This window comes from Mixophyes fleayi, chromosome 6 (genome assembly GCF_038048845.1).
Source record: "Mixophyes fleayi isolate aMixFle1 chromosome 6, aMixFle1.hap1, whole genome shotgun sequence".
NCBI classification, from domain to species: domain Eukaryota; kingdom Metazoa; phylum Chordata; class Amphibia; order Anura; family Limnodynastidae; genus Mixophyes; species Mixophyes fleayi.
The window spans coordinates 224,287,023-224,299,403 of record NC_134407.1 but is presented as its reverse complement, the minus strand read 5'-3'; the positions used below and the strand labels follow the sequence as shown (position 1 = coordinate 224,299,403).

The 12,381-nt window shown below is 43.0% G+C and overlaps 2 protein-coding genes across 9 annotated transcripts in view; one reads left to right on the top strand and one right to left on the bottom strand.

Moving 5' to 3' along the window:
- LOC142160075 (uncharacterized) overlaps positions 1 to 12,381 on the bottom strand; it is a 282,721-nt gene that overhangs the window by 26,555 nt on the left and 243,785 nt on the right. For 3 of the 4 annotated variants that reach the window (XM_075214978.1, XM_075214980.1, XM_075214981.1), the window contains 3 exons: positions 12,055 to 12,166; positions 1,139 to 1,236; positions 605 to 698 (listed from right to left, as the gene is read on the bottom strand). In XM_075214978.1, coding sequence (XP_075071079.1) covers positions 605 to 698; positions 1,139 to 1,236; positions 12,055 to 12,166 — 304 coding nt within the window. Of the gene's footprint in view, positions 1 to 604; positions 699 to 1,138; positions 1,237 to 12,054; positions 12,167 to 12,297; position 12,381 lie in introns of all 4 variants that reach the window. The other variant, XM_075214982.1, reaches the window with a different exon arrangement.
- LOC142160094 (uncharacterized) overlaps positions 1 to 12,381 on the top strand; it is a 341,050-nt gene that overhangs the window by 208,512 nt on the left and 120,157 nt on the right. The gene's annotated exons all lie outside the window — the stretch shown is intronic.

Genomic DNA, 12,381 nt, shown 5'->3' with positions numbered 1-12,381 from the left:
ATGGCTCCTGATGTATGAGAATCACCAGAGAGTGTGAGGAGGAGACTGGTCAGATCTCTGGGCTGGTAGCACAATGATATGATGTGAGGAGGAGAGCAGGAGTCTAATAGGGCTGATGGCTCCTGATGTATGAGAATCACCAGAGAGTGTGGGGAGAAGACTGGTCAGATCTCTGGGCTGGTAGCACAATGATATGATGTGAGGAGGAGAGCAGGAGTCTAATAGGGGCTGATGGCTCCTGATGTATGAGAATCACCAGAGAGTGTGAGGAGGAGACTGGTCAGATCTCTGGGCTGGTAGCACAATGATATGATGTGAGGAGGAGAGCAGGAGTCTAATAGGGCTGATGGCTCCTGATGTATGAGAATCACCAGAGAGTGTGTGGAGGAGACTGGTCAGATCTCTGGGCTGGTAGCACAATGATATGATGTGAGGAGGAGAGCAGGAGTCTAATAGGGGCTGATGGCTCCTGACTCCCCCACTGGGCAGATACATTTCCTCATTAGTTTGTACTGACAGAGGAGGGTGTAGAATAAGAGATTGTTGTAGTGACTGAACAAGGAGAATATGTGACTCTTTTCTGTAATAAGTGTTTATTACTGACCTGTGCTGATATCTGTAGGGATTTCCTCCTCCTTACACTGCTGATCACCCCTCACATACGTCTCTTCTACCTTAATATTAGTCAGATCTTCACCCTAAATGATGCATAAAAGAATAAAATTTGATCATGTCTAATTTCTAAAATCAGCATAATCACCATTTATTTATATAGTGTCACCAATTCCACTGCACTGTACAGAGAATATGTGTCATTTACATGAGCCTCTGCCCCATTGGTGCTTACAGTCTAAATTCCCTAACACACACACTAGTGTTAATTTTGTCAGCAGCCAATTAACCTACTAGCATGTTTTTGGAGTGTGGGAGGAAACCGGAGCACCCGGAGGAAACCCACGCAAACTTGGGGAGAACATACAAACTCCACACAGATAAGGCCATGGTCGGGAATCAAACTCATGACCGCAGTGCTGTGAGGTAGAAGTGCTAACCACTGAGCCACCCACACACACACAGCTGCTCTACAGATCATAAAGTGAAAAGTCACTTTGGTATTTTGGTAATTGGTTTCATCTACCTGATACTCCTGTTGAATACTGTGATTTTTCTCTGTATAATCCTGTGAATAAAGAGGACTGGAACATCTCTGTGGGCAATTTCTGTTACTGGATCCATCTGGAAGAGAGACAGAGTGATGGTATACACTGCTTTTTTTAGTTATTATCAAATGATGTGCACCCAGCCTCTTCCATCTTACTACTGATACAGGCATTGTGTATTAATATCATCCGAGACCATTGTTTATCTGAAAAAGTCCCCCAAAAACTTCTCTCGACTTTCTAACACAATCAACTGTGGAAAACACCATACATAAGGGTCTGATACAATATAAAGAATCTAAAAACTGCCTAGGGATGGGTAAACATTTTAATTTTCAGAAAATACATTAACATATATCCTAAAAAAAGATGAAAAATACATAAGGGGACCAAATACGGAACTGGGAAATCCAAAGAGGCCACAGAAGAGCTCTCATTTTAATCATAATACCAGGTAATTGTGAGCAGAGCAGAATAAGAAGATCTGCTCAGTATAAGTAGGTAGTTTACAGTAAAACATTGGGCCATGTCACATGATATCTGAGCTCGAGTATTTTTCCGACTGCCTGGACCAAATGAAGTAAAAGTAGAAGAACACATAGGAAACTCTGGAAGCTGGGCGAGTAATGCAAGAAGATTGAGTTAGATTTTACGGTTACATTCTGTAAAAGGAGATCATGTGACAAAGCTGCAACATTATGGTGGGGAGCATCAAATGTGATGCCTGCGATGTTTGGATTGTCTCTGAAATAAGCCAATCCAATAGGAAAATAGACTTCTGGGTAATGGCAATTACATAGCAGCCCTTTAAGTCAATATTTCATCCACTTCATTTTGGACATCATTGTCACTCACTGTCCCGGAAATACATTTACCAACAACCGCATAACATGAAAAATAGTTTTCAATCCTTATCGCATTGATAAGGATTGAACTAATTCGCATATTTATGAAAAAACCAACACATGAACAGCAGTTCTGATAAATTGCTGTTCCTTTAAAAAAAAAGTACTTACCACAGCGTCTTCGTAATGCGCTCGTGTCCGGATTTCTTCATCTCTTCTTCGTTCCTCCTTACAATGCCTGTGCGCATGCGCCGATCGAAATTCTTGGGCCGGCGCACAGGAACTCTCCAGTAGTCAGTGAGACGGGACAGCACAGCAGACTAGTTCCTGACAGGGAGGGATCACATGATCCTTCCACACATGCGCTTCAATTACGAAGATGTACGCCAGCTTCAGAAACACTGACCTCTTTATGGGGTAACAGCTAATATCACACTGCTTTTTCTCCTACAAACAAGTCTGAGCCCGGATGGTACCCAGTTACTTCCCTTCCAGTCCAAGGCATACAGTGGGTGAATGCCCCTTCTTTCTCTAACGGCACACTCATGGCATAAATGCCTCAGACTGTACCCTGACACAAACATACATTTATTGCGCTCCCAACCACTACGGTTTATTTTATGTCTCAAGTGCAGAATGATCATATAATGATCTGGAGATAGGACCAATATTCCCCCCAGACTACTGCATTACCACCCAAAAGACAATCATCATTGAAGGCCACACGGGCTTGAGACAAAAACCACATTGTCATCAGCCCCAACTCCTGGGCTAATTGATGACACCCTCACAGTACAGGTTAGGACCCAGCTAAATGAATTGGTATCTAATACCAAGGCAGTTGTTGCAATAGAAGATCCTCCATATAATCTGATTCAAGTTATTCTAACCTAAAGCAAACTGTGGGATTAGTTAATATCAGCCTTTGTAGTGGCCGTCTGGTTTTACAGGGAGTTAATGATTCTCAATAAGAACACTCCAAGCCTTCTAGATCTATAGAATTATGAGGCGTTGCGGAAGGAGCAGTGTTCCAGGCTACCTGATAATAAAGGCTAATCCCGCTTGGCATTCCCTCTCACCGGTATTTGTTACTGGGAATCTGTATATTATGTTCATGTTCTAGACTATGTTAGATGTGTTTAATTATTTATTGTTCACAGTTCTGAATTGACCCCAGGTGGATTCTGCAGGCACCGATAGACATTACCGTGTCCCTTAAAAGACATACTGTCACCACTGAAACAGTACTTTGTGGGTACTTTCTTCACCAGAGGCCATAGTGTTAAAGTCATTAATTTTAGTGTATTAAATCGATATCAAAAGATCAATTTCTTCCCAATTATTATTGCTTGCGACCGCATTACAACTGTATTATTATTTACGCATAGTAAGTAATGTTTTACACATAGGAAATGTTTGTCAAGTGTTGGACGTAGTTACCAACGTATAAACTCTATGATTTGCAGCTTAAGTATGTTTAAAATATGATTTAGCAGAGGGAGCCTGAGGGTATAAGTTTGAAAAACAACTGTTGCATACTGATACAATGGAGACTATTTGACTAATTGTGCGTTGAGTTTGAGTAAGGTTGTGACTCTTTGACTAATAACCTTACTGTATACACTGTATAAAAACCCACTGTGTTCAATGTACTGTAAGCATTTTGGATTGAAGCTTCATGCTAGTACTTGTTAGTCCAGATCAAGAATTCACAAGAAAACATTGCAACGGATTAAATTTGTGAGTGACTCAAATGGTTACCTAATGTGTAACACTTGACCATTCAGACTAACCAAATCCCCAAAAAACGCAGCAGGCTTGCTACTTATGTGAGCTACGAGAGGCTCAGAGACAACCCCTCCAATAAGGAGGTGCCAATCCATTGGGTCAGCACAATATAGCACCCGTCCTGCTGAGGAACCACCACTGTGGGAAAAAGACCAGGAATAAAAAGGGGTTTCACACCACCTACAGGATTCCTCAGTTTGGACAGTACTGAATACGGGGTTAAGACTCCAGTTGGACTGGTTGTGGATTGGTGAATCGTGCTGGAGATTGGATATTCTACCTACATGCACTTTAGCATATTGTGAGCCTGCCAAAAGTGGGGACACATTGGACAAGGTCTCTACCTGGCTGGTAGAGGGGTGAAGATCGTGGCTCCGAAGCCGGGATAGCACGCCAAGAGAACAGGACCATAATCTCCTTTCAGATAGGGTTGTGCATTAGGTTTTGCTGAGGAGAACCCACAGGGACCTGTTCACAAAATTGCATTTATCTATGTGTTGTACATTTACGATAAAAGTATGTTTAACTCTACCAACTATTTGACTAGGTGAGTTCGTACTCACAGAGGAACTGGGTATGCCAGACTGGTACATAAGGCTGCCTCCAGGCAAACCAACCAACTGGTATGGTAAAAAAAATAACATTAACCCACTACTGTCACAAGACTTCACACCCTAATATTGACCTACCTGCACCAGCTTCCAAGTTGTCCAAATACGTGTAAGTAGTGTGGATGGACATTATTTCTACTGCTTTAAGAAGAGAAGAGAAGCCATCTTCAAAATTCCAATGTGTTCCAATAACCCCCAAAAATATGTTCTGAAACCTCACAGTAATCAAATCAAAATGCAGAAGCAAAGTATTCACTTTTCTTGCTAGGAAGTGAGCAAAAATAAATGAAACTATCCTCCTCCAAGATCTATAAATTACCTGTAGACAATGCCAAGGCCATTGGTAAGGAAGAATTTAAAGCTGACGATTGTGTTGGTTTCTCCAGTTTCCACTAAGTCTGCTGGCGAGAAGCCTCTACTCGCTGGAGTTTCAGAAAAATTCACCAACATTCTCTTCAGCAGGATTGTTTCATGGGCAGTATGATGGGTTTCCCCCTTACCAGCATTGACTATGATCCTATCAAATTCGCTGCAGTGTCAGGACAAGCAGACTGAAAATTCCTAAGGAGGTTGAGGAGGAGCTAATGAGGCCAATTGTATGCTCACTGAGCTCCCATGATCAGCTCCACAATCTGCCTCCATCGGACCCTCTGGTCCTCCTATCGGGCATCAAATCCCATTTATGATAGCCCTCCATATTCCCCTGTCCATACTAAGCCATTCTGTAGCACTCTCTGGGCTTCCTTATGCGTAATCTTTGCTCCTGTACTTGTATACATTCCTCCAGTGACCCACCTGGGTCATCAGTCCTTTCATCCCCTCTCACTTGCCAGTGCCATGTCACGCTGAGGCCCCCAAGGCCTATCACTACCTATGAGGCCTTCCCCACATCATAAAATGCTGACATGTTGCTCCAGTAACCCTGTCTCTTTTTCAAACTAATGGTCCACTTGCTGGACTACTGGTATCCCCTCAACCCCTATTGCTGGACTCGGCACCCTTTTGCATGATTCATGCTCCTTGGACCTTTAGTACCCATCTATCTCTCTTGTGGACATCTCCAAAGTGGTTAATCCCCTCCATTGCCCTCAGTCATCCCTTGCCCACACTATCTCCATCCCTTCCTTCCATTAAGTCTCCCAAATACTCCAAAGGCTTCTGTCAGAATCTGCTTGCACTTCTACTGCAGCTATCTCGGCATGCTGCTTCTCTTGGCAGCTCCTGTCTTTGAACTACTCTGGACTTGTTACTTTGAAGTATACCGTAGTACCTCTAATCCACCCGAGGGGCTGCTATTGTGCTTTGCCTCTTATTGCTACCAGGGTTTAACCTGCTGCACTACCTAATCACCTGCACCTGTTGTCTTATTTATACCTGCCTCTCCCAGTTACCTTTGCTGGTCATTGCTGTTTATGTTGCTGTACTTGACATCACTGTATCTGATTTCTCTCCACTCAGCTAGTCCACCTTCACCAGCTGTATTACTTGCTGTTACCAGTTCTCAGTCTCACCCAGAAATCCTTGTTCAGTGTCTGCAATGATCGGTTCGTACCATTACCTGCATTGTCTGGTTCATAGCGGTTCAAAAAAATATTATGTGTTTTCATCATATCCCTGGCTCCATAGCTGTCATTTCCAGGTTCCGGCATTTAAGTGAGACAACTTCACTGCATGCATCGTCGCACTCTATGTAATGCATTCAGTTGCTTCCATCTCAAGCACAATGTTACTAACCATTCTTCTTTTGCCTATCTATTAAAAGTATTAGCTTTGTACATATTAGCATTGTATTTGCTATTGTTGTCTATGATTGCATACAATACAGCCTAGCTAGTAAATGTATAGTCTTCACATACTGTAACTCATAAGTGTTTATTTACCTATTGCTCAATTTCTACATCTCATCCCACTCACCATTGGTTATAATTTCATCTCTTCCCCATCCTTCCGGTCACCTGCACTATGTAGTTGCTCTCTAGGTTCCCTGGCTTAATACCTCCTACCATACCCTCACCCACTCTCGCAACCCTATTCCCATATCTGCCAACTCCCTTAGTCCCTGCTACCGCCTCACTTCCTTATCCACATATTGTCTCCCTTCACTTTTTCCTGTGCCCACTAGAATGCCGGGTCAGTTTGCAACAAACTGGCCTCCATCCATGACCTTTTCATCTCTAGCTCCCTTAACCTCCACTCAAACTTGGCTTCACTCCTGTTTTCACTATTCCCGCAGTCCTGTCCTACAGGGGTCTCTCATTCACCCACTCCACCAGGCCTGGTGACCGACCAATTTGTGGTGTGAGCATCCTTTTCTCTTCCAGATACATCTTCTGGGTCATTCCCCTAAACTCTTCCTCTCATTTGCCTCTTCTGAAGACCATCATATTTGTCCTGATATCCCTATCGATCTTCAAATCTTAGTCATCTACTACCCTCCAGGCTCCACTTCCAACTTCCGTGACAACTTTGCGGCCGACTATCTCCTCCTCCTGTTCCCCCAAACTTCCTGCAACCGCAAATCTTCTCTCCCTCATCTCCTCCATTGACCTTTTCACAATGCTCATCTTCCCCCACCCACTGCCTCGGTCACTCCCTAAACCTCGTCTTTTCAAATCTCTGTACACTCTCAAGAATTTCCTTAATAGATATAGATCAAAGCTTGTTAGCGAAATAATTAAAAAAGTGTAATGAATGAAAATGTATGTAACTGTTAAAAATAGCAGTTGCACACTGCTATAGCGAGCCGCTGTTGTAATAAGCTCCTATATTGTCTTTAATATGCCTTCCTATAGATATAGACCATCCCTATTTCTTTGCTGCCTATGTAACAATGATCCAGGCAGTCTAACAGTGTTGCCTTCTCTTTTTATGCGGTTTTGGGTGTTAACTATAACGAAAGCTCTGCTCCTTTATGCTAATGTCTTTGGTATATCGTTACATCCCCCGCAAATTTTGCTTCAGTGTGTACGAAATTACAATCATTGCTCACGACAACATGGCTGTAAAAAGTCGCTAACAGGACGTCCGCTCTTCCCTTTATCGTCTAAGACAAGGCTAGTGTGTATGCAGTCCATGGACCGAGCGATCAGACCATCCATCGGATGGAAAATCGATCGGCATAAAAAGTTGGTGGAAAATTCTGTAGTGTGTACCCAGCTTAATTAGTGCAATCTTAACAGGCACTTTAATATAATATATGCAGATTGGTAAAACTATAGAGAAAAATATAAGCTTATTAAAGCTTCACCAATTAAATTAGGAGACTATTGTATAACGCTCCCTCCCTTTTAATAAGGCACATAGTACTTGCCCAATATCCTAACAAGTCTAGCCAGTCATTACAATCCTGATGTTGTCCTCTATTTCAATGCTTGCCCATGGGCTTTTATAAATGTGGTACTTATCGGGTTTGTCAGGTTATGACCCAAACTAAAGAGTATAAAGATCAGTACTCTAGGATTTAGAAGATTAAGTGATTTTTAAACTGTAACTCCCTAAATGTGATGAACTGCCTGACTTGTAACCTGCATTATGTTGGCATGATGAGTGGGCCACTTAAAAAAAGAATTTTGGAACATGTAGGGCCAAGAGAGACAGATATATTTTGAAGCAACCAACAACGGTGGCATTTTATGAAATACCATGAATGTGATCCACACCTACTCTGGGCATTTGCTATGACACAGATTAAGGTGGGTCTGAGAGGGGACGACCTCAAACAGGAACTTCTGAAGAAGGAATCAAAAGGAATTTTCCTTATGGGTAATCTGGCTCCCAGGGTCTTAATGATTACAATAATTTATGATATTCTTGTAATTTATTGGCACACAAACAGTAATTGTATCATTAGAGTTTTAGAATACATGATAATATGATGAATTATGATATCTAATGTAGAACTTTGGTTAAATAAGAGAATTTTATCTCTATAAGTATTTCTGTACTGGAATGTAATGTATGGATAAATAAATATGTGGCTTAAAATTAAAGCTATATGTCTTACTATTAACATGATTCCAATATATTGTTCAGGTGTATTTTTTCATATAACTTCACCTGTGCTGTTTTTTTTTTAGTACTGATGCAGTTTTCTTGTATCTTTATTTTCTTTTTTGACCACATCCCAGTTTCACATGCTCAGCAAATTTTTCTGATGTTGGCAATATATTTTGAACTGTACTCGCTATATATAAACCCATCATTGGGTGTCTCTTTTCATTACTTAATCTTCAGACATAGAACAACACTTTTATTGAACACATTATGTTTCCTTTTTTCACTATAATTTTGTCACATTCACTATTCTGTCAATATGGACGTTATATCATGTTTTTCACTTCTTTATTTCTACACAGCATCAATGGGTTATGCCCCATTAGGATGCCAGAGTATCAGGTCTCCTGTCTCCAGCTGTTGTTACTGTGTATTAGTTATCTTGGTTTTTGACCTTGGCTTCCTCTGATCATTCTCCTGGATTACCATATTCCTCCTATTGTTGTGAACTCGGCTTCCTCTGACCATTCTCCTGGATTACGATATTCCGTCTATTTGTGGTGACCTCGGCTTGTCTGCCCTCTCTTTGGATTCTCCTTCGGTACCGTCTCCTCCTGATCGGATTGACCCGGATTGACTGACTCTTCTCTGCCACCACACTGGTAGCAGTCTTGGAGGACCGCGACTTGCGTATCCCTTGCAGCCAAGTCCAAACTTCCTTGCAGGGGACCCTGGTGAACACCAGGGATACGTTAGACTCCGCACCTCCTTGTTCAGTAGCGCTAATATCAGTTGGTGATTCTGATACATTCCAGAGTCTGACAGCGGTATCTTTTAAAATCGAACACTCACCAACCGATTCTTCTCCGTCTCTACCTTCAACTTCTCCTCTAGCATGTGGCCCCTGCTGTTCTTACGCTACAGATTCTCCTTTGGTAAACAAATTGGCTTCTCCTATCTACAGACCTACCTCTATGCCAATGATATGCAGCTCCACCTGACCTCTCTCCCTCCAATGATCTCTCCATCATCACCTACTACATGTCACAATGTATTTTTAAGCTAAGTATTGTCAAAACTAAACTCACTGTCTCCCAGCCTTCACAATTCATCACCTCTCCCCACCTCCAAGGAATCAACTGTGGAAATCCCAAAACCTACCACAGATAACGGACTTGGATCATATAGGCCCAAAAAAGGGAGGGAACATAAGTGGAACTAGATATGAAACTATCTGGAAAATGCAAAGCAGACGTGGAAGAGCTATAATATTCATCACATTACACCTATAAAGAGATTCTGGGCAGATGCTGTATAAGATGATCTGCCTCAGCATGAGTAGGCAGCTTACAGTACAAAGATGGGACAGCTCACATGATATCTGTTTGCCCAAGGATTTCACTGACTGCCTGGACCAACTAGAGTAAAAAGAGGAGGACAGACAAGAAACTCAAAATGCGGAATGAGTAATGTTGAAAGCCTGAGAGATGGATTTTAAAGTTAGTGGGTTTTTTAAAAGCCTACAATGCTTGCATGAGGTTGGGGATCGAGATGGCTGGCAAAGTAGTAGGTGATCTGAAAAAGCTGATGATTGGAGTGTCCCTTATAGTGATTTATGAAAATCACCAGAGTGTAGGAAGAAGACTGGTCAGATCTCTGGGCTGGTAGCACAATGATATGATGTGAGGAGGAGAGCAGGAGTCTAATAGGGGCTGATGGCTCCTGATGTATGAGAATCACCAGAGAGTGTGAGGAGGAGACTGGTCAGATCTCTGGGCTGGTAGCACAATGATATGATGTGAGGAGGAGAGCAGGAGTCTAATAGGGGCTGATGGCTCCTGATGTATGAGAATCACCAGAGAGTGTGAGGAGGAGACTGGTCAGATCTCTGGGCTGGTAGCACAATGATATGATGTGAGGAGGAGAGCAGGAGTCTAATAGGGGCTGATGACTCCTGATGTATGAGAATCACCAGAGAGTGTGAGGAGGAGACTGGTCAGATCTCTGGGCTGGTAGCACAATGATATGATGTGAGGAGGAGAGCAGGAGTCTAATAGGGGCTGATGACTCCTGATGTATGAGAATCACCAGAGAGTGTGGGGAGGAGACTGGTCAGATCTCTGGGCTGGTAGCACAATGATATGATGTGAGGAGGAGAGCAGGAGTCTAATAGGGGCTGATGACTCCTGATGTATGAGAATCACCAGAGTGTGAGGAGCAGACTGGTCAGATCTCTGGGCTGGTAGCACAATGATATGATGTGAGGAGGAGAGCAGGAGTCTAATAGGGGCGGATGGCTCCTGTTGTATGAGAATCATCAGAGAGTGTGAGGAGGAGACTGGTCAGATCTCTGGGCTGGTAGCACAATGATATGATGTGAGGAGGAGAGCAGGAGTCTAATAGGGGCTGATGACTCCTGATGTATGAGAATCACCAGAGAGTGTGGGGAGGAGACTGGTCAGATCTCTGGGCTGGTAGCACAATGATATGATGTGAGGAGGAGAGCAGGAGTCTAATAGGGGCGGATGGCTCCTGTTGTATGAGAATCATCAGAGAGTGTGAGGAGGAGACTGGTCAGATCTCTGGGCTGGTAGCACAATGATATGATGTGAGGAGCAGAGCAGGAGTTTAATAGGGGCTGATGACTCCTGATGTATGAGAATCACCAGAGTGTGAGGAGCAGACTGGTCAGATCTCTGGGCTGGTAGCACAATGATATGATGTGAGGAGGAGAGCAGGAGTCTAATAGGGGCGGATGGCTCCTGTTGTATGAGAATCATCAGAGAGTGTGGGGAGGAGATTGGTCAGATCTCTGGGCTGGTAACACAATGATAATGATGTGAAGAGGAGAGCAGGAGTCTAATAGGGGCGGATGGCTCCTGATGTATGAGAATCACCAGAGAGTGTGGAGAGGAGACTGGTCAGATCTCTGGGCTGGTAGCGCAATGATATGATGTGAGGAGGAGAGCAGGAGTCTAATAGGGGCGGATGGCTCCTGTTGTATGAGAATCATCAGAGAGTGTGGGGAGGAGACTGGTCAGATCTCTGGGCTGGTAACACAATGATATGATGTGAGGAGGAGAGCAGGAGTCTAATAGGGGCTGATGGCTCCTGATGTATGAGAATCACCAGAGAGTGTGGGGAGGAGATTGGTCAGATCTCTGGGCTGGTAACACAATGATAATGATGTGAGGAGGAGAGCCGGAGTCTAATAGGGGCGGATGGCTCCTGATGTATGAGAATCACCAGAGAGTGTGGGGAGGAGACTGGTCAGATCTCTGGGCTGGTAGCACAATGATACTATGTGAGGAGGAGAGCAGGGGGTAAATTTATCAAGCTGCGAGTTTGAAAAAGTGTCGTTGTTGCCTATAGCAACCAATCAGATTTTAGTTATCATTTATGTAGTACAATCGACAAATTAACAGTAAGAAACTGATTGGTTGCTATAGGCGACATCTCCACTTTTTCAAACCGACAGCTTGGTAAATTAACCCATAAGAGTCTAATAGGGGCTGATGATTTCCGACCTCCTGCTGGGTAGATAATTTGTCCTCATTAGTTTGTACTGACAGAGGAAGGTGTAGAATAAGAGATTGTTGTAGTGACTGAACAAGTAGAATATGTGACTGTTTTCTGTAATAATTGTTTATTACTGACCTGTGCTGATATCTGTAGGGATTTCCTCCTCCTTACACTGCTGATCACCCCTCACATACGTCTCTTCTTCTCCCTCTATATCTTCTACCTTAATATTAGTCAGATCTTCACCCTGATGTAGGATTTCATTGAGATTAAACAGAAGAACATCAAGGTATAAGACACACGCAGTGGCTCTACAGACCGTATATTTAAAAGTCACTTTAGTATTTTAGTATTCGCTGCCCCTAAATTCAAATTCACCTGATGCATTTGTGGGACACTGTGATTTTCCTCTATACAAGCTTTGACACATCTCTCTGGGGTATTTCTGTTACTGGATCCATC